This window comes from Danio rerio, chromosome 9 (genome assembly GCF_049306965.1).
Source record: "Danio rerio strain Tuebingen ecotype United States chromosome 9, GRCz12tu, whole genome shotgun sequence".
Taxonomy (NCBI): Eukaryota; Metazoa; Chordata; class Actinopteri; order Cypriniformes; family Danionidae; genus Danio; species Danio rerio.
Window position 1 is genome coordinate 49,939,925 of NC_133184.1, and position 21,290 is coordinate 49,961,214.

Sequence of the window (21,290 nt, forward strand, 5' to 3'; positions counted from 1 at the left end):
AACGGATGTAACGTATGTGTTAGCGTGCATGTGTTACGATAACCAGCGATCGTTCTCCGTAGATCGCTGGTTTCCACTTTACTTGAACTACACTTCCGCATATCCCAGGACTACATTTTCATACGTGCACTTCTTCCAAACATGCACGCCTGGTCATTCATCTATCCTGATTGCAATCACCAGCTGAACCTTGTCACAGACTGATATCACACCATACTTAAACCACACATTCACGCTTCCAGTGGGCCGAGTCTTGTTATCTTTCACAGTAGCATTACAACGCGTTTCCCAGTTTTGTTATCCCGTGTACCGACCGTTAGCCTTGTTAGCCTCGTTGTCTTTGCCTGCCGCCTGCCTTTCTGACTTCTTGCCGTATTCGACTGTGATTCTGGATTGTCCTCTTACCCCTGTTTGCACCTGTGTTGACCACTGCTTGCCTGACCACCGATTAAACCTGCATTTGGATCTTACTTCAGTTGTTTGTGTCACTTCAATTCACAACAGCATGTGGCCATAGATTGATTTTTTTTATCTAGGTTAATCTCACGGTCAACTTAGAATTAATCTAGATTAAAATGGCTATTTAAAAATAAAGTTAATAAAATATTGACCTGTTTGTTTTTATGTGGTTAATGATTTTAAAAGAAAACAAAAATATACATTAAAAGATAACCTATTTATTAAATCAAATAACCAATTATTTAAGTAAAAATAACCAATTATTGGGTAGAAAAAACAAACCAATTGTGGGGTTAAAAATAATAACCCATAATAATTTAACCCCTGATGTGTTCTGTCCCATATTTACCCAGCAGTAGGGTTAAAAACAACCCAATTTGGGTAGATTTTAACCCTGTGTTTTTTAGAGTGTAGGTGGCCATAGATTTTCTAGATTAATATCACTGTCAGTGTCATCTTGGAATTAATCTAGATTGAAATGGTTCATTTGAATTCTGCCGAATATGTGTGCAACCCAAATAAAGACTAAAAGTAAGTCTTTGAGAATGGGTTTCTCAAGCCAGGAGGCGCATTAGACCAGGGGCTCATCTCCTGTTTCCAAAATGCTTCACAAACTGCTTGAGAAACTGTTCTACTATGATAATTGGTGATGAAAATAAATGATGTTCAATAAGAGATACTTGTGTTTACTGTTTATTCAGTTAAACATGAATTTTGAACTGAAGGCCTACATAAGCTCCAAACAGCGATTTGTGATCATCTTAATCCCACTAAAGTCATAACTGAACTAAATAAAAATTAAATTAATTTCCAACAAGATCCACACACGCGGCTGTCAGCAAAGGACCGCGCACACACACACACACAGAAACACACACACACACACACACACACACACACACACACAAACACACACATTGCAAAAGGTGGAAGTTTTTTTCTTTCCATTTGGAGTGTGTCGTTAAATTCCATAACACTCTCACCAATCCTTATTGCTTATTTGTGTCTAATACCCCAGTTTGTCACGGGGGCATGAATGAAATGTTCATGAGTGAATGTGAAACTGCCGAACTGCAGTTAAAGTCACCCAAAATTACAGGAAACTCTTACATGAAAGCACTTCACGTAAACACCTTATTATATTATTGTCTATTAAGGCAAATAACTACAGATGTTCATGTAAGTCAGTAGTGTCTTCGAAGTAAGTGAAAGATCCAGAAGATCCTGCTGATTTGATTCAGAAGGGCACTTTTTTGTCAGACGGCTCACCAGTCAGGTATACATCCGCGCTAAAATATCAAGGTGAAAGTCATCATAGCTTCACAGACCCAGCTAACGACCCAACTTTAAGAATAGATAAACAGCGATATTTTTTTTGATCACCTGATAAGAGTCTCATGTTAACGCTGCACGTGCACTCAGATAACGGCCCACCACTAATAATATATATATATATATATATATATATATATATATATATATATATATATATATATATATATATACACATACATACACACACACACACACACATATATAAATATATATATATATATATATATATATATGTGTGTGTGTGTGTGTGTGGGTGTGTGTGTGTGTGTATACATATATATACATGTATATTCGAGTCCTAATCAGGGGGTAATCTAGATTGGATCTGGACATGCCTATATACATAACATCGCTGCTCAACAAAAACTATTTGGGTGGGAGGGAGCAGCTCATTTACATTTAAAGAGACACACAAAATAACCAAAACTCCACCCAAAAATGGGCATCTAACATGGTACACAAACAATCCATGGTGTATTTTTAGCAGAAATTTTACAGACACATTCTGAAGACTAAACCTTGAATAGAGGGAATATTTATTAAAAGTGTATGTAGTTTAAATTATATATATATATATATATATATATATATATATATATATATATATATATATATATATATATATATATATATATATATATATATTTTATATATATATATATATATATATATATATATATATATATATATATATATATATATATATATATATATATATATATTTATAATTAAGATCTTAACACCTCTCAAATGATTTGTAAATCTTCAAATGTATTGTATTTTCTTTTAATAAATGGAAGTAAACAGCTCATGAACTGAAAGATGTTGCTCATGTGAGAAGCACGTTTGTTTCTTTCTTTCAGCATCTTCAGGACAAACGCAGTGGAAGGAGTTGCTTAATTTCCTTAATAATTGTTGACAAGTGATGCTTTCTGGCCTTGCTTCTGTTCACATGTGACGCAGCTTTCCTCAGTGTTGAGAAATCACTTCCAGATTACGTGTCTGGATTTTCTTACGTGAAGTTTGTAGATCTTTTTCCACTTTCTCACAATCACTGTCAAATAACATCCAAGACATTTGTTTAAAACTTAAAAACATGGTATAGTTGTTTCTGGTATTAAGAAAATGTTGTAGTTTATATTCCAAGTTTAGGTTAGTTTTTATTTTTTATATTTTAAATTTGTATTGTTTTTAACCATTGGAAGTTGTATTCATTTAGTCTTTTTGTCAATTGTTTAGTTTGTTCGGTCTGATTAATTTGTTAATTTTATGTTACATTTTCAATTATTTTAGCTAGAAATTTGTGGTTTTGTCAATTTATACAAGTATTAATTTTATATCTTATTTGTTTGATTTTGTCATTCTTTGTCACTTTCTTATTACATTTTAATAGATGGTTAATTTGCTTTAAGTCGATGTTAATTTTTATTTTAAAGCATGTTTAGTTCGTAAATTTTTTTTTATATTAAACATGTTCAATGTTTTTTACTACTTAAAATTGTAATTTACTAGTTTTTTTGTCAATTTACTAGTTTTTAAGTTTGTTTAATTGTAATATTTTTTATACTTTACATTGTCATTGTTATTTACTGTTTGAATTTGTAGTAATTTATCGTTTTTGTCAATATATTATTTTATATTTAACATTTCAATGATTTTAGCTTGTAAAGTTGTAGTACATTTTTGGCAATTTATTCGATTTTTTAAATCTCTTAGTTTATATTATTTTATATATTATTTATGTCTGTTTAGTGTATATAATTTTATGTATTTTATTTTATTATAATATTATATAATTTACATTTTCAAAGTTTTTAACTAGTTTAAGTTGAAGCAATAGTGTTGTTTTTGTCATTTTGCTAGATTTAATTATTATTTTGCATTGTCATCTTTTTTAATATTTGTCAATTTGTTGTTTTTTTTCCCTCTATTTTACTAATCCATTTAATCAAATAAGTTTTAAGAATATTTCATTTAAAAATTTTTATTTCAAGCAAAAAAAAAGTTTTAGTTTTTATTTATTTATAATAACCTACAAAACAAACATTCATTTTATTTTCGGCTTAGTCCCTTTTTTAATCTAGGGTTGCCACAGCGGAATGAACTGCTTATCCAGCACGTTTTTATGCAGCGAATGCCCTTCCAGCCAAAACCCATCCGAGGGAAACATCCACACACACTCATTCACTCTCATACACTATGCCCAATTTAGCCTATCGCATTTCTTTGGACTGTCTAGGAAACCAGAGCACCCGGAGGAAACCCACGCAAACGCAGGAAGAACATGCAAACTCCACACAGAAACGAACCAGCGACCTTCTTCTGCGCCACCACAAAACAAACAATAATTTTAATACACTCATTTTCTAATTTGTAGGATTTCTTCATTCTGCCTCACTCTCTTATTAAATTTTAATGGATAGTTAATTTGCTTTAAGTCAATGTTAAGTTTTATTTTTAAAGCCTGTTTAGTTCATAATATTTTAATATTTAACATTTTTTAATGTTTTTATCTAGTTAAAGCTGTAGTAATTTTGTCAGATTTTGTCAATTTATTATTTTTAAAGTCAGTTTAATTATAATATTTAAAACTTTTACATTGTCAGTGTTTTAACTACTTAATTAGTAGTAATTGTCAGTTTTGTCAATTTATATATTACATTTTTATTGCTGTTAACTAGCAAACTAAAGTCGATCTTCATTTTTTGTTAATTCAAGATTTGAACAACTACTTTAAACTCCCAAATCATTGATAAACAGTCTCATGATGGCTTCAGAAGATGATGAACATATTAGGATGATTTTAGTCCACATGACGCCTGCTTTCGCTTTTGATGTTTTGATCATGTTTATGCTTCAGACTGAACATGAGTGAGGATCTTGTGACTTAATCATGTTTGAAATTTCCCAGAGCAATCATCTGCCATCTTCTGCTTTCTTGTAGCCGCACATAAAAGCAACATCAGGCAAGATCCTCTTCTTCAGCATCCCAAAACAACAACAGGACTATCAGCGAGTCTCCAGTGAAAAAGAAAACAAATGCTACCCACGACTATTCCAGATACATCCTAAGTACTGTTTGGTGGATTTTGGGGGAGGCAAATAAAGAAATCAAAGCATTTTAGTTGAGATGATGGACTTTAGGTAACCTTCAGGACTTGAGCAAACAGGATATATCAACATCTCTCCGAAGGATATAAAGAAGCCTTACATACTGAAGTCTTGCATGATCTGGGGATTTTTACATTATACCTGAGAAGCAAAAGAGAAAAGAGAGAGAGAAGTGGTCATGATGACTGGTAAGTTTAGTATCCTGACATATCCTAATAATATCTAATAAAATGTGCATTCTCTAATCAATTCTGGGTTGTTTTAATCCAGCGTTAGGTCAAATTTGGATGAACTATTTTAGCTGTTAGGTTATTTTGATTTTATTTTTATTAAAATTAAATTACAATTAAATGAAAACAGTAAATTAATTATAAATTAGAAAAAAGTCAATTTAAAAATTAATGTCCATATTGTCCATATTCGACTTAAAATTGTATTAGAATAACCCAGAAATTTTATGTGTAAAGCAGGTTTATTATTTTCTAAACTTACTGATATCACAAAATTATGTTCAGATTTATAAAATATTAAATTTAAGACAAATATTATCCCATAAAATTTGTATTTTTTATTTTTATTTTCTATAGATCAATAAATGATTCAAAGAGAAAAATTAATTTCATAATCCTCAATTTAATATGGACAGATCCTTTTCTTACTCTTGGGTTAAAAATATTAAATAAATAAATGTAAAAATAATAAATGAATTAATTAATTTTTATGAAAATAGTAAATTAGTGAAAAGTCAATTAAATTGTATTTTGAAAAAAAAAAAGACTTTATCCAATTGTTGGTTTTGTCCACATTTGACTCCACATTGTGATTAAATAACCCAGCATTTTTATTTATTTATTTTTGTGTGTGTGTGTAAAACTGGTTTCTGTTTTTTAACTCATTGGCATCAAGAAGTTCTAAACTTATAAAAGTATAAATATAAGACAATGTCCCAAAATTTGTATTGTTTTTTTGGGTCATTTCATTTATGAAAGGTCATTTCATATAATCTTCAATTAAATATAGACAAACCATTTTTTAACTGCTGAGTCAAATATATTTAATTTAATAAAAATTCAATTACAATTTTATGAAAATGGTGGATTGGTAATATGTTTTTTTTTTAAGTCAACTATTTTAGGTTAAAAAAAATCTATATTTACCAAGATATATGCATATTTGACTCAACATTGTGTTAAAACAACCCAACAACTTTTGAGTTTAAAACAGGTTTATTTTTCTAAACTTATTGAAATCAGAAATGTATGTTAAAATTTATTTATATATATATATATATATATATATATATATATATATATATATATATATATATATATATATATATATATATATATATATATATATATATATATATATATATATATATATATATATATATTCTTTATTTATTAATTTTATTCCCTTTATATTAATAAAGGGCTAACTTAATTTAATATAATCCTCAAATAATATGAGTATTTTTTACGATACAGTCTGAAAACATCTTAAAACTAAAATTATTTTTATATGGAAGTAAATATTTATAATGTATATATATATATATATATATATATATATATATATATATATATATATATATATATATATATATATATATATATAATGTAAATTAAATAAAAATAGTAAACTAGTAAAAAATCTATACATTTTGTGTAAAATATAAACCCAATTGTTAGGTTTATCCATATTTCACTTAATATTGTGTTAAAACAACCCAACATTCTTTAGTATAAAACATGTTTTTTGTTTATTTGTTTTTTAAACTCAATGACATCAAGATTTTATGTTAAAACTTTAAAACCATTACCCAAAATTTGTATTCTTTTTTTGTTTTTGTTTTATAGATTAATTTTGTGTCCTATAAATTAATTAATGACTCAAAGTGCAAAATTAATTAAATAATTCTCAATTAATATAGGGTTTTTTTTTTTTTGCTAAATATATTCTGAAAATAATCATATTTTATAATATATTGGCTGGGCTTTTTTCTTTTCTCAGATACATAAAATAATATAAAAAAAGACTTATTGTTAATTAAATTAATAATAATAATAATAATAATAATAATAATAATAATAATAATAATAATAATAATAATAATAATAATAATAAATGCCTTGATAGATTCATTTTATTATCTGTAATTCAAACATTTTCATGTAAATACAATACACATGCAATGGGCTTAAAATGCTACTTTTCAACCTGCTTAATAATCCTAGTTTTAATTTGCAAATATAAATTTCAATCCTAATGGTAATTATCAATAAAAAAAGTGGTATTGTTTGATAGAAGAAGAAAAATGACTTTTTGTAGCACTTAATGTTTTTATTATAATATTACACAATTATCACTTGTATCTCATTCTTTAAATATCATTTAATATCTTATCTCAAATTTATCTTTGCCATGATGACAGTACATAATATTTAACTAGATATTTTTCAAGAGACTAGTATTCAGCTTAAAGTAACATATAAAGGCTTAACTAGGTTAACTAGGCAAATTATTGTATAACGATGGTTTGCTCTGTAGACAATCTGACAAAACATATTGCTTGAGCGAGCTAATCATTTTGACCTTAAAATAATTTTAAAAATTTAAAAACTGCTTTTATTCTAGCCAAAATAAAACAAGTACGACTTTCTCCAGAAGAAAAAATATTGTAGGAAATACTGTGAAAAAATGAATTGCTCTGTTAAACATCATTTGGGAAATATTTAAAAAATCGAAATAATTTTGACTTCAACTGTATATCCTCTTGCTAACATTGCACATAACTGTTTCACCACAGCTTTTGTTTATCATTTTCATAACTCCCCTAACAGATCCAAACAGCTCTAATCACCTGGTAGACTTCCACGAGTTCTACTACGAAGAATTCAACGATACAGATTTCAGCAACTTCACGTTTGTTCCCGACGAGAAGACAATCCCCTGTTCCTCCATCACAATGGCATCCGCTGTCAACATTTCATTCAGCGTCTTCTACGTTTTCATCTTCCTGTTGGCTATCCCCGGGAATGTGATTGTCGGCTGGGTCATCGGCTCCAACCGGCGCTTGCTGTCGGCATCAGATGTCTACTTATTCAACCTGATGCTAGCCGATACACTACTAGCGCTAATTCTGCCCTTTTCTGCAGTCAACGTCATCCACGGTTGGGTCTTCGGCAATGTCGCGTGCAAGCTAGTTTCATTAGTAAAGGAAGTCAACTTTTACACTAGCATTTTATTTTTAGTGTGCATCAGCGTGGATCGCTATATGGTGATCGTACGCGCTATGGAGTCCCAGAAGGCCCAAAGAAGACTCTGCAGTGGAGTCGCGTGCGGATTAGTTTGGGTTTTGGGTTTAGTGCTCTCACTGCCGTCATTCTACAACGAGGCGTTTTTCGATAAACGAATGTTCAATCAGACTATTTGCGCTGAACGATTTGAGACTGATCACGCAGACGAATGGCGATTAGCAACCCGAATAATGAGGCACGTGCTAGGTTTTGCGCTCCCCCTAGTGGTCATGTTGAGCTGCTACAGCGTGACGGTTGTACGGCTTTTACGTACTCGCTGTTTCCAAAAACAGAGAGCTATGAAGGTGATCGTAGCCGTGGTTGTGGCCTTTTTAGTCTGCTGGACTCCTTTCCACGTTTCCACCATAATTGACACCATCCTGAGGGCCAAAGTGGTTCAGTTCGGCTGCACTATGAGGACATCGGTGGAAGTCGCCATGTTTGCAACTCAAAATCTCGGGCTTCTGCACTGCTGCGTGAACCCGGTGCTGTACGCATTCGTCGGAGAGAAGTTCAGACGGAGGTTTCTGCAGTTGCTCCACAGGAAGGGAGTTCTGGAGCGGTTCTCGCTTTCTAAATCCAGCAAGTCATCTTCTCTGACCTCAGAGGTCCCTTCGAGCTTTCTGTGAACTGCAGCCATATCAAAGTCCCTTTCAAAGAAAGTCTGTTTAATCCATGTTTGCAATGCATTCAAGCATTTCATCCAAGTCCTATTTAAATAAATAAGGGAATCCTGAAATCTTGAAAACTGCTTGCCATTAAATTTCCTATTTGAAATCAACAACTAAATCTAAAGAGACAACACAATCTCACGGCAATTCGTAACTTTTTCATTTAGTGGCTAATTCGTATGAATTCGTACGATCTAATTCATACAATTTAGTACGATTTGCTTTTCCCCCAATGACGGTTGGGGTTAAGGGTGGGGTTAGGTGCCACGCCTCCTTTTTAAAATCGTATCATTTCATACGACTGAAATCGTACGAATTCGTACGAATTAGCCACTAAACTGGCAAAACGTAAAATACTTACGTTTTCTCGTGAGATCAGGCTGAAAGAGACCTGTCCCATTATTGTTGTTGCTTAAACTCTAATTATGTTACCATGTTAAGGCCCTTTTCACATTTCTGGCTGAAGTTATGATAGTTGGGGAAACTTAGAACTCAGTTGGTTACAAACACTGGAAGAAAAACAGAGATAAAACACAGCTAATACTCTAAACTGACTTTGGAAAGTGAGGAAATGTGCTGTGATGTGATTTTAAGACATTAAACCAACAAAGTCAAACCAACACAGGCACCCAGTAGTTGCCAATTGACTATAATGACCAAGTGAATCCGTACAGAACCCTCCTTCAAAGAACTCCCAGGCTATAAAGATTGACGATGGGCTATTTCGACTGCAAGGTTGGACTTTCTTTACTGTGGTGGCCATATTGAGCACTTTTCCCCATTCATAGAAATGCAAGTAAATAGTCTTTGTATATATATATATTTAATATATATATATATATATATATATATATATATATATAGTCTTTGTTAATATGAGCTTAACTGTATGTAAATAGAGTGCATAAGTCACTGCCCACTTTTTTGGCAGTGCAAGTATTGTTTTTAAGTGTTTGTTTTAGGGTTATAAATCAGAAACCAAACCAACATGCTGGGAGGAGAACTGCAATAGTACAAACTTGATTAGAATACTTGGAAAGTGTTATATAAAACTCTGGAGAAAAAAAGATAAAGGTACATTACCATTGAGGGTAGGAACTACAATCCCATGATGCATTGAAAATGACATAACTGGATTAAAAGGATAGGTCACCCACAAATTGAAATTGACTAACCGTTAACTCACCATCATATGATTCTAAACCTCTTGCCTTTTTTCTGTTTCTTTTTCTCTGGAACCAAAAAAAAAAAAAGAGATATTCTGAAGAATGTTGAAAACCTGTAGCCATTGATATCTATAGTAGGAAAATAGTAGGAGATATTACACCATGGAAGTCAATGGCTACCAGTTTGTGACATTCTTCAAGAGTATACACTTAGTTGGTGGTTGATTATAAGCTTGTTTGGCATGAGAGAGAGCCCTGAGCTTATAAGATTCTTGAGCTCGGGGCTCCCTCTCGTTGAGAGGGGAGTTTGAGCTCAGGTAGATCTCGAGAACTCCCCGTCTGTAGTAGCTTATGAACAGTTAGTGATTGCTCTTAAGAGATAACTACCTACTAGGAGCATGTCTATCGTGCTGATCTGGATTAGTCAATTAACTTAAGTTGCATGTTTTTGGACCGTGGGAGGAAATCGGTGAACTCGGGGTAAACTTACGTGAGCACGGGTAGAATGTGTAAACTCTGCACAGACACGTTGGCTGGCTTGGTAAGGACTAGAACTAGTGACGTTCTTGCTGCGAGGCAACAGAGCTAACCACTGGGCCATAGTGCCACCCAACTAGGAAAGGAGGAGGAGTAGGGGTGGAGGGGGGATTTTTCAAAATGAAGATGGCTATTATATGGAACTGGGGGTTTTTATAGTGACTTAGGAATCATCTGATTGGTGAATCATGAATCGGCTAATGCATGACCAGCTGTGTTCAATCATAAGCATGTGATCCTCTCGAAATTAGTTTATGAATAGATCACTTCATGTTCAACAGAAGAAAGCAATTAAAACAAGTTTATAACTATTTCAGTGACCGTGACATTATATTCTATCCCTTGTCATTGAAAGTTGTTGCTTGTTTTTATAGAAACATAATATTTCAAGTTTATGAATATGAAATGTGAATATATATATATATATATATTTTTTTTTTTTTTTTCAACACATTTAGACATAATAGTTTTAATAACTGATTACTTTTATTTTTGCCATGATGACAGTAAATAATATTTGACTAGATATTTTTCAAGACACTTTTATACAGCTTAAAGTGACATTTAAAGGCTTAACTATAGGTTAACTAGGCAGGTTAGGGTAATTAGGCAAGTTATTGCATAATGACGGTTTTTTTCTGTTGACTATCAAAAATATGTAGCTTAAAGGGGCTAATAATTTTGACCTTATAATGTTTTCAAAAAAATTAAAAACCACTTTTATTCTGGTTGAAATAAAACAAATAAGATATTCTCCAGAAGAAAAAATATTATCAGACATACTGTGAAAACTTCCCTGCTCTGTTAAACATCATTTGGGAAATATTTAGGGGGAATTTATATATATATATATATATATATATATATATATATATATATATATATATATATATATATATATATGTATTGATATGAATATTTATGGATTTTGAGAGTGATTTGATATTTGACATTTTAACATTTACGGTGCTTTGTGGGAGTGGGTGGAGTTAAAATCTCTTGCTACGCTTAAAAATATTGCGACTCACTGATTGGTTAAATATTCCATAAAGCAATATGAATTGTGTAGTTTATCTGTATGAATTTTGTTTTTATAAACAACTATAAAAAAAGGTGATAAATACAAGCAGATGCATTCTGCAAAAGCATATCCTGTACAATTATTTATTCATTCACTCATTTTCTTTTCAGTTGAGTCTCTTTATTAATCTGTTCACAGCGGAATGAACCGCCAACTTATCCAGCATATGTTTTATGCAGCAGATGCCCTTCCAGCTGCAACTCATTGCTGGGAAACACCCATACACTCTTATTCACACACATACACTACAGACAATTTAGCTTACCCAATTCACCTATAGCTCATGTCTTTGGACTTGTGGGGAAAACCAGAGCACCCGCCTATACAATCATTTAACAACCTCAAAACTCAAACATGTTTGTCTTTAAAGATTTATCAGTCAAAATAAGCCTGAAACCATCTGGCGCACACAGCACATACTTTGGTTAAAGACTGCAGTCTAATATTCATGATGCATTGGCTCCCTCTGTTGGTCAGAAAGATCAAAATTCATCATTGGTAAGAAGTTAATGAATGCGACATACAGTTGGTCAGAATTATTAGCCTTCCAATTTCTAATCATAATAGTTTTAATAACTAATTTCTAATAACTTAATTATTTGATCTTTGTCATGATGACAGTAAATAATATTTGACTAGATATTTTTCAAGACACTTCTATACAGCTTAAAGTGACATTTAAAGACTTAACTGGGGTAATGAGGTTAACTAGGCAGGTTTGGGTAATTAGGCAAGTTATTGTATAATGATGCTTTGTTCTGTAGACTATCGTTTAAAGGGGCTAAAAATTTTGATCTTAAAATGATTTTTAAAACATTAAAAACTGCTTTTATTCTAGACGAAATTAAACAAAGACTTTATCTAAAAGAGAAAATATTATCAGACATACTGTGAAAATTTCCTGCTCTGTTAAACATCATTTGGGAAATATTTAAAAAAGAGAAACAAATTTAAAGGGGGGCTAATAATTCTGACTTCACTTGTAATGTATTTTTGTTGGCCAGCTGGGACGTTTGCATCACTCTGCTTCCCTTGAGAGAAAACTTCACAGTTTTTAAATTACTTTTATAAGCTTTAAATAAATTTAAACACTTTAAATAAATAGCTTCCTCACATTATTAAATTTACCAATCATTTATTCACCCTCAAGTATTTTGTTTTAGGGTTTTTTTTTTCCTGATTTTTGTGAAGAATGTAGGTAATAAGTAACCACTGACTCATGTTTAATGTTCAACAGAAGAAAGAATCTCTGAAAGTGTGGTTTGTAACAATTGGATTGGATTTTGCTCACTGAGACAGACTTCAAATCTTTTATGAATTCTGATCCCTAAATAAAATAGCCAAGGGTCACACTGTATTTTGATGGTCCGTTTATGACATTGCATCTACATGTCAACTAATTTTTATTAGATTATATAGGTTGTTAGGTTGGGGTTGGGGTTGGGGTTAGTGTAAGTTGACATGTACTTGCAAAGTTCTTACAGTCAGTTAAATGTCTGTTAAGAAGGCAGTATCAACAAATATTAAGCAGACAGTCTATTAATACTCAAATGGACCATCAAAATAAAATCATATTTATTTAAGAAGTAAATAGTCTAGTAAGTATATGAGTTTATCTATTTAATGTGCGGATGGTAAATATCCCTGACAATATCTGTATAGTTACATTTTACTAGAAACTGCCATTTCCAAAGAAATTGCTCAATATCTTGTGTTCAGCTTGTTTCAGACATAACCGAAGACCATTAAAAACTCTTCTACTAAAGAGTTAGTTCACATAAAAATTATTAATTACTTACCCTCATGTCGCTCCAAACCCATGAGAGAGACCTTTGCTCGTCTTCTGGAATACAAAATAAGATATTTTCAATGAAGTCTGAGAGCTCTTGTACTTGGTCAATCAAATGTTTAAAAAAATATAAGTAAACATAAAGTAGTGACTGCAGGTTGAAGGAAAAGCAAATATCATATGAAGCAAAGCTCAGACAGAATTCATCTGTTTTGGTGTTGGTCAAAGATGTGACAAAATCTATAATTCGATCAAATAAATTCCTATCGAAAATGATGGACATTTGTACATGTGACTGCACTTTAATTATTGACCATTGAAAATTGTTGTGTATAACTAATATAGATTTAAACTCACTACTGCTGAGAAGAGAAGTGACACTTTGCAAGCACAAGTAAAGGATCTGTATACACTCTGTGAGGGTTGTAATACTCTGTTATGCTGGGTTGTAAAACTAAAAATCCATGGGTCAAATATGGACAAACCCAACATTGCAACATCAAATCATTTCACATCAAATTTAAATCCCATTTTTTTAATCCAGCTGCTAATTTTGTCCATATTTGACCCAAAATTATTTGAGTGTAGATGAAGAGATAAACCATAATACCATAATACACCATATTTTCATAAAAACACAAGGGGCATATCAAACACCCGGCGCAATAAGGCACAAGACACATTTCCACGACATGTTGCTATTTTCAGACCAACGCAACCTTAATTTTCTCATCTTCAGCCATGTAGTTTAAATAGCAAATCCATTTTCACCACTGTGTGGACTTATAGGTGTTTCGCTCTAGAAAAGAGGTGTGTTAAGGCGCATTGTTGGCGCGTTGCTATTTTTAAGGGACTAAAATAAACTGTTCGATAGACCAGCTGAAAGCAGGCCTAAAATCCAGTGCAGAGCGCATCAGTTGTACGCTTCGCTTCACTGAAAACCCTAATAAGTTGACCGAACTAAATTAATTGAGTTAACTCGTTGCCTCAATTTAATTGGGTAATGGAGTCTCCCAAAACTTGCATATTTAAGTTTATTTAACTTGCCGGTTTTGTATACTATACTTAAATTGTTCAATTTACCAACTAAGTACTAAGTTAAATAAACTTAAATATGCAAGTTTTGGGAGATTCCGTTACTCAATTAAACTGAGGCAACGAGTTTACTCAATTAATTTAGTTCAGTCAACTTATTAGGGATTTCAGTGTTACACATTGCTTAAAAAAAAGGATGTACAGTAATACGCTAATATCTTTACAAATAAAAAAATTAAAGGATTAAAATATTACAAAAATTATTACTTTCTTCAAACCAGCACCTCCATGCCTTCTTCACCTCGGGGGATTTTCCAGTTTATTCACAACTACTTGCTTTTGTATAATGTTATTATTATTATTACGAGTCTTATTTATTATATGCATATTTATATTTATTTTATTAAAAACAAGCTTAGATTTGTACACCTGTCAGGTTTACCTTATAGGATGTGTGTTTGGATATGTTTTTTGACCACATTTCGTTATTATTGTTATTATATTATCGTTAATATATTGTTATTATATTATATTATTCTCAAAACACATCCAGAACTCATTAAGAGAATAGGCTCAACCCTGTTAGACCATGTGCTGCAGCACAGAGCAGATTTATCCATCCTTAAAATAGCAAAAGTGGATTCAGACACGCCCTCAATGCTTTTGCGCACTGCGCTTTGGACTTTGCGCCTAGACCGTTACAATAGAGCCCAAGGTGTTGAACTCTTGAACTTCTGACTTCTTTTCTATTAAAGCAAAAACATGTTTTTACATAGTAGGACTGTAGATTCCACATAGAGATATGTGGTTAAAATACCAGAAATTGCTTACCACACACACATGCACACGCACACGCAGTATGTTGTCATCAATAAAGACAAAGTTTATGTAACCTAAAATTATTTAAAGACCTCAAAAATATGTTTAATGAACTCATTTGACATTATTCATCTTTGTAATTAAGACACAGTGGTGCAGTGGGTAGCCCGATCACCTCACAGCAAGATGGTCGCTGGTTGAGCGTCAGCTGGGTCAGTTGGCATTTCTGTGTAGAGTTTGCATGTTCTCGCTGTGTTTGCGTGGGTGTCTTCTGGGAGCACCGGTTTCCCCCACAAGTCCAAAGACATGCTGTATAGGTGAATTGGGTAGACTAAATTGTGTGATTTAATGTGTATGGGTGTTTCCATGTGACGGGTTACAGCTGGAAGGGCATCCACTGCATAAAACATATGCTAGATACGTTGACGGTTCATTCCACCGTGGCGACCGCTGATTAATAATGGGACTAAGCTGAGAATAAAATGAATGAATGAATGAATGAATGAATAAATGAATGAATGAATGTCTGTAGAATATGATTGGCCGTTTTGAAAGTCTGCCTTAACAAACGCTCTGATTGGTCGATATGTTTTAAAGCATTTTATAGCAGTTATGGTCAAGGCAGCTGGTTTGTATGTGGTCAGTAAGAAAGATGTTTTGATTTAAATATATTATAATACCATATTTAAATATGTGATGTACATCAGGTTTAAAAAAAAAAAGCATTTTACTTTTTATTTCTTCTTTAATTGCACTTTAGATACTATCCTTCATTTCATTCAGGGTGTTTTAGAGAGGAATATTATATTTTTGTACTCATTATTTGTATATTGCTCATTATTGTTATTGCTTAGTGATTTTTCATGCTTATTTGTAAGTTTTTAAAATAAAAATGTTGTACATTTTTCTTGTATGTATATTTCTCTTTAGCATAGCCAGCTGGTCACTGTTAAACAATAAAATCATCAGTTATTTTGCAGTAATTCATCTGGTTATGCCACTTCCGTGTTTTGTTTTGTTTTTGTCATGTGATTTGTGACATTTTAAACATGTGATATTATTAGCCTACTTTTAATAACAGTTCCTATTTAGTTGTTTTAAAATATCTGTCCTGTTGCATAACAAGCTTGAACTGGTCACAAAAGGTTAGTCATCTCTTTTTTTTTTTCTTCGAGACAGTTCAGTTTAATGAAAAGGTCAATCAAAAGTTCCTCATGGGAAAGTGCTTGGTAATCAAATTCTAAAGACACATATTGATCAAGTTTATGTAACACGTCTATGTTTTTTGTTTGTTTACGGTTATCTCATGAAAACTTTTGACATTTATAATTAAGAAGAAATATTTTACATTTACAATTAAGAAATATTTTACATTTATACTTAACCAGAAATTCAAAATCACAGATCATCTGTTCGTGTTATGAACAGCACAAATGCTAATTATTTTGATGAATGTAGCTGTTTTATGTAATTTTACAGTTAAATTGTGTTTATATAAGTGGTGGACCGTTATCGGCGTTAACGTGCTGCGTTAACAAGAGACTCTCATCGCGCAATAAAAATATCGCCGTTAATTTATTCTCAAAGTTGGATTGGGAGTTGTGTCTATATTCTGCGCAAGCTACACAGCAAAATGTGGGGACCCAAAACAACTCTATGGGTGTTAATTTCAACACTTTGAAAGTGTCTCATGGGGTCCACTCAAAACAGACTTAAATCAACACTTTCAAAAGGGTTGGCACATTGACACCGAAGTAAGGGTTAATTTTAACTCAGGGCAGAGTTAAAAAATGTAACTATATTTAACACCACCTGGTGTAATATATTATTTTATTCAACTCTCTTGAGTGTAAATATGGTAAAAAGGTCAAATAGACTGTAAATTACAAAATAAAGACATTTTATTTGAAAACATTCACCACTTCAACAATTCATTCAATTTTTAAAATGCAACAATGTCAAATATGCTTTAAATGTTTTATTAGTACAGACAGTATCAACAAAATATGATGTCCAAACTTTATGTTTCATCAGAGCAATTTGAAAGTTCAATATATCGTCACTCATAGTTTTCTTCTGAACGCATAGTTTTCTTCTGAAATTACATTTTAAACAACTTGGCGTGCAAATCTTTCACTTCTGGTGTTTCCTTGGTCCTCCACATCAAACACAGCAGTTTAAATGAAGGTATAAATGCTGTAAACTTGTGTGAAAACAAACTGGAGCTAGGAAATCTCATCAAGCATGTCCTGTGAATGAAGTGCTTCCCAGCCACAGGATGACCTTTTTATCCATGACGAAGTAGCAGCTGCTGATCGCTCGTCTGGTGGTTCCTGATGCACGGATATAGGGTGAAGCTCATCTAAGAACTCTTCAAGACTCCAGCATGACTAAGAAAAATGTTTAAAAATAAAATTGCAATCAAATTCTATGATATATTTAAAAGAACATTTAAAGTAAATAAAACATTCAAGAAATCTAAACTCACCTTTTGAAAATCTACATGATGATCCACAACTTGACTCTCCCAGCTGGTTGAGGTGACAGGATATGGAAAAGTAGAAAAAACACATACATCACTGTTGGATCTCCAAAAACAATTAGGTTAACCACTATGACTAGAACTGGAAAAACAGGCAGCTGTCTGTCCAGAATCCTCAATTTAACACAACACTTGGAGCAAAATTTAGAGGAGCTTAAAATCTTTTATATCATTTAGTGATGCTGACTTCCCCAAAATATTGGCCACAGTGTAAAAAATATTCATAAACTTACAGTTTTCTGTAAGCGTGTGCGTTTGTGTGTGTGTGTGTGTGTGTGTGTGTGTGTGCGTGTTTCTTTACCAGATTCAACTTGTTAGGCCCTTTCAGGTCCAGTATTGACACCACCTTTACTGGAGTCTAGCAGATGTTTCAGGTCCAAATATAATCTAAAATATTAGGATAAGCAGAAGAGAAAAAGTGCAAAGACAACAGCAAAACATTATTTAAGTAAAAGTTCACCCACAATACAAAACTTATCACCTTCATGTCATTTGTTATTCTCTAATGCTCTAATACCCTCTCAGCTTATTGTGAAACAAATACAGAACTTTATCAAGCATACCTTCATTATTATCACCACATATGACCAAGAATGTGTGCTTGGTCATTTCACCAACTCTGGAAATACACCATCCGTCTCTAATCAGCCACCGTCACAGGGTCTTGTGTTATTGTACAGAGAACTGTGGCTGTTAAAAAACAACAACACATTAGTATCTAACACATATGCATAACCTTCAGATAAAAAAGCGAGATGAACATCACAAAGTATGCCTCACACATTTTCACATATCTTTTGATTCAGATGTTGATTATTGATAATAAATCTACAAATCAAACCTGTATCATCATTAGGCTGCTCAAATATGAATCAGTTGATTAATTTTACAGACAGGTGGCTGTTTACAACGCACTAATAAAACGGAAATGTTGTGTACAGTACATGCTAAGTTTAGCCTATAGTTTTAAGCACAATATCATGCGGGAGAAAAAGCTTGACTAAGATGTTCCTGACAACAGAAATAGCCTAACTTACTAACGTCAGACATCCCGAGTTGGGAAAAGTCATTTTCGGGGGATACAGAGTTGATTTGCGGGAGGTAGCGGGAGAGATAAGTACCTGAAGAGCAATGGGATGAGCTGCGCGCGACGTACCTGAAGAGCGGTGGGGGTGACTTGAGCGCGACGTACCTGAAGAGCTGGGAGGGATGCGGTGGAGAGGGGCGTGCAAAGTGTTTAATGACCGGGCGGGAGACGCGCGACTTCCGGGAGATGATCATTCATTTGCGGGCATCTACTTGGGCATCTGGGAGTCTCTGTGCATTTGCGGGATAACGTTAACGTTAGTCCCGCAACTTCCGGGAGACTTCTGTAACGTTAAATGTCTGATAAAGTGCAAACGCGGTCATTTAAAGACATTAATGTTAACATTCCGACTTTAATGGTTGTCAACACTTAATATAATTCAAGCGTACGTTATCACACGAGTCTAAGTTATGGACTAACGGTATATGGACGGCCACGAATGAACCAGTTTAAAAGGGCCGCGGTGTTTAAAATAACCAAATTACGTAACGTTACACGAATAACAAACAATCATTTGTTTCAGCCAGGAAGCCTTTTACAAGTAAGCATATGTTCATTTACTCACCAGATATGTTTTAGAAACTCTCCAGAGCTTATGGAAACCGTCCTGTGTTGCCGTTAGCATCCGGGCAGAGTAGGCTAACGTTAGGCGGCTCGGGGGATTCCCTCGCTAGTTTGCTTAGAATTAAAGGAGAAGTGTCGATTTTATTTTACAGATGGGTAACAACGCACAAAATGGCATTAAGCGTGACAGAAATGTGTTGAACATGTACATTTGATGTTTTTATGCACTATGTATGCGTGAGCATATATAAAAACATTCTTGAAAAGAAGTCAATAGTAATGCAGTTAAGCTAGATACACAAACGACCATGAATGAACCGCAGAAGATTAAAATTGTCACTCCATTCTAAAGTTATTAACTTAACAATATGTTTACAACTGTATTTCCTTAAAGAAAGTCAGTAAAATACCAACATTTAGGTAGTTTGACTCACCAGTTGCTGTTCTAAACCTCAGATGGAAAATGGCATCTGGAAAATTCTTCAGTGACTGGGGCTGCATGAATTCCCGGATGTTGGAAATAACACCACCAAGTGTTGAAAAGATAACTCCTTGATTTCGCACTGAATAAAATCAATTCTAACTCTTATTATATTCATTTATCAAAATCTAACTCTTTAACGTCAACACTTTACTCTCAAATGCTTCAACACCGAGAATTTAACTCTGATGAATTTGCTGTGTATGGTGACTTTCACCTTGATATTTTAGTGCTGATGGATACCTGACCGGTGAACCGTCTGACAAAAAAGTGCCTTTCTTAATCAAATCAGCAGGATGCTTGACTTTAACTGCAGTTCGGCAGTTTCAGTTTCACTCATGAACATTTCACTCATGCCCCCGTGACAAACTGGGGTATTAGACACAAATAAAGAGTGAGGACTGGTGAGAGTGTTATGGAATTTAATAACGCATGTCAAATGTAAAGAAAAAACTTCCGCATTTTGCGATGTGTAGGTATGTTTGTGTGCGTGTGTGCGTGTGGTCGTTTACTGACAGCCGCACATGTGGATCTTGTTGGTAAATATGGATAAAAGTCCTACATGATGATAATAGTTTTATTGCGGTGTTTACTTCAATAATGCCACTAATATCTGCATACTCCACATGTCTTAATTCTATTTCTGTTTAGTTCAGTTATGACTTTAGTCGGATTAAGGTGATCAAGAAATCTTTGTTTGGAGCTTATGTAGGCCTTCAGTTCAACATCCATGTTTAACTGAATAAACAGTTAGTAAACAAGTACCTCTTATTGAACATCATTTATTTTCATCACCAATTATCATAGTAGAACAGTTTCTCAAGCTGTTTGTGATGCATTATGGAAACAGGAGATGAGCCCCTGGTCTAATGCGCCACCTGGCTTGAGAAACCCCTTCTCAAAGACTTGCTTTTAGTCTTTATTTGGGCAGCACACATATTCTGAATGCCTTCGGCAGAATTCAAATGAATCATTTTCATTCCAAGATTAATATAGATTCAAAAATTTAATCTACGCCCACCTATTATTTATACACATTTAACATTTTTGGAAGAAAGTCCAAAAAAGTTAATGCAATTCAAAAGCATTAATAAATGGGGGAAAATAAAAACATAAATCACAAAATATTATAAAACTGCTTATATACTGATATTTTTACAGTGTCACATTTGTTAAGGGCTGCATGATATTAAAAAAATATATAAAATGTGCAGAATCTTCATGAAATAAAATGTACAAATTAAGAGCAAAAATAATACAGTAGGGGCGGAGTGGTGGCACAGTGGGTAGCTCTGTTGCCTCAGAGCAAGAAGG

The 21,290-nt window shown here is 33.0% G+C and overlaps 1 protein-coding gene and 2 long non-coding RNA genes across 3 annotated transcripts; 1 reads left to right on the top strand and 2 right to left on the bottom strand.

Moving 5' to 3' along the window:
- Positions 1–4,445: 4,445 nt before the first annotated feature.
- Positions 4,446–19,989, bottom strand: LOC141376211 (uncharacterized). Its single transcript, XR_012385643.1, has 5 exons — positions 19,930–19,989; positions 19,497–19,609; positions 13,459–13,502; positions 10,062–10,107; positions 4,446–5,046 (listed from the first exon to the last, which is right to left on the bottom strand). It is a non-coding gene; the product is annotated as an uncharacterized lncRNA (long non-coding RNA).
- cxcr1 (chemokine (C-X-C motif) receptor 1) lies at positions 4,741–10,888 on the top strand. Its single transcript, XM_068223514.2, has 2 exons — positions 4,741–5,093; positions 7,749–10,888. The coding sequence occupies exons 1-2, from the start codon at positions 5,084–5,086 to the stop codon at positions 8,831–8,833; spliced, it is 1,095 nt and encodes a 364-aa protein (XP_068079615.1). The 5' UTR covers positions 4,741–5,083; the 3' UTR covers positions 8,834–10,888.
- On the bottom strand, positions 17,120–18,726 carry LOC137496503 (uncharacterized). The gene is made up of 4 exons (XR_011016914.2): positions 18,408–18,726; positions 18,146–18,231; positions 17,791–17,833; positions 17,120–17,692 (listed from the first exon to the last, which is right to left on the bottom strand). It is a non-coding gene; the product is annotated as an uncharacterized lncRNA (long non-coding RNA).
- Positions 19,990–21,290: the final 1,301 nt, after the last annotated feature.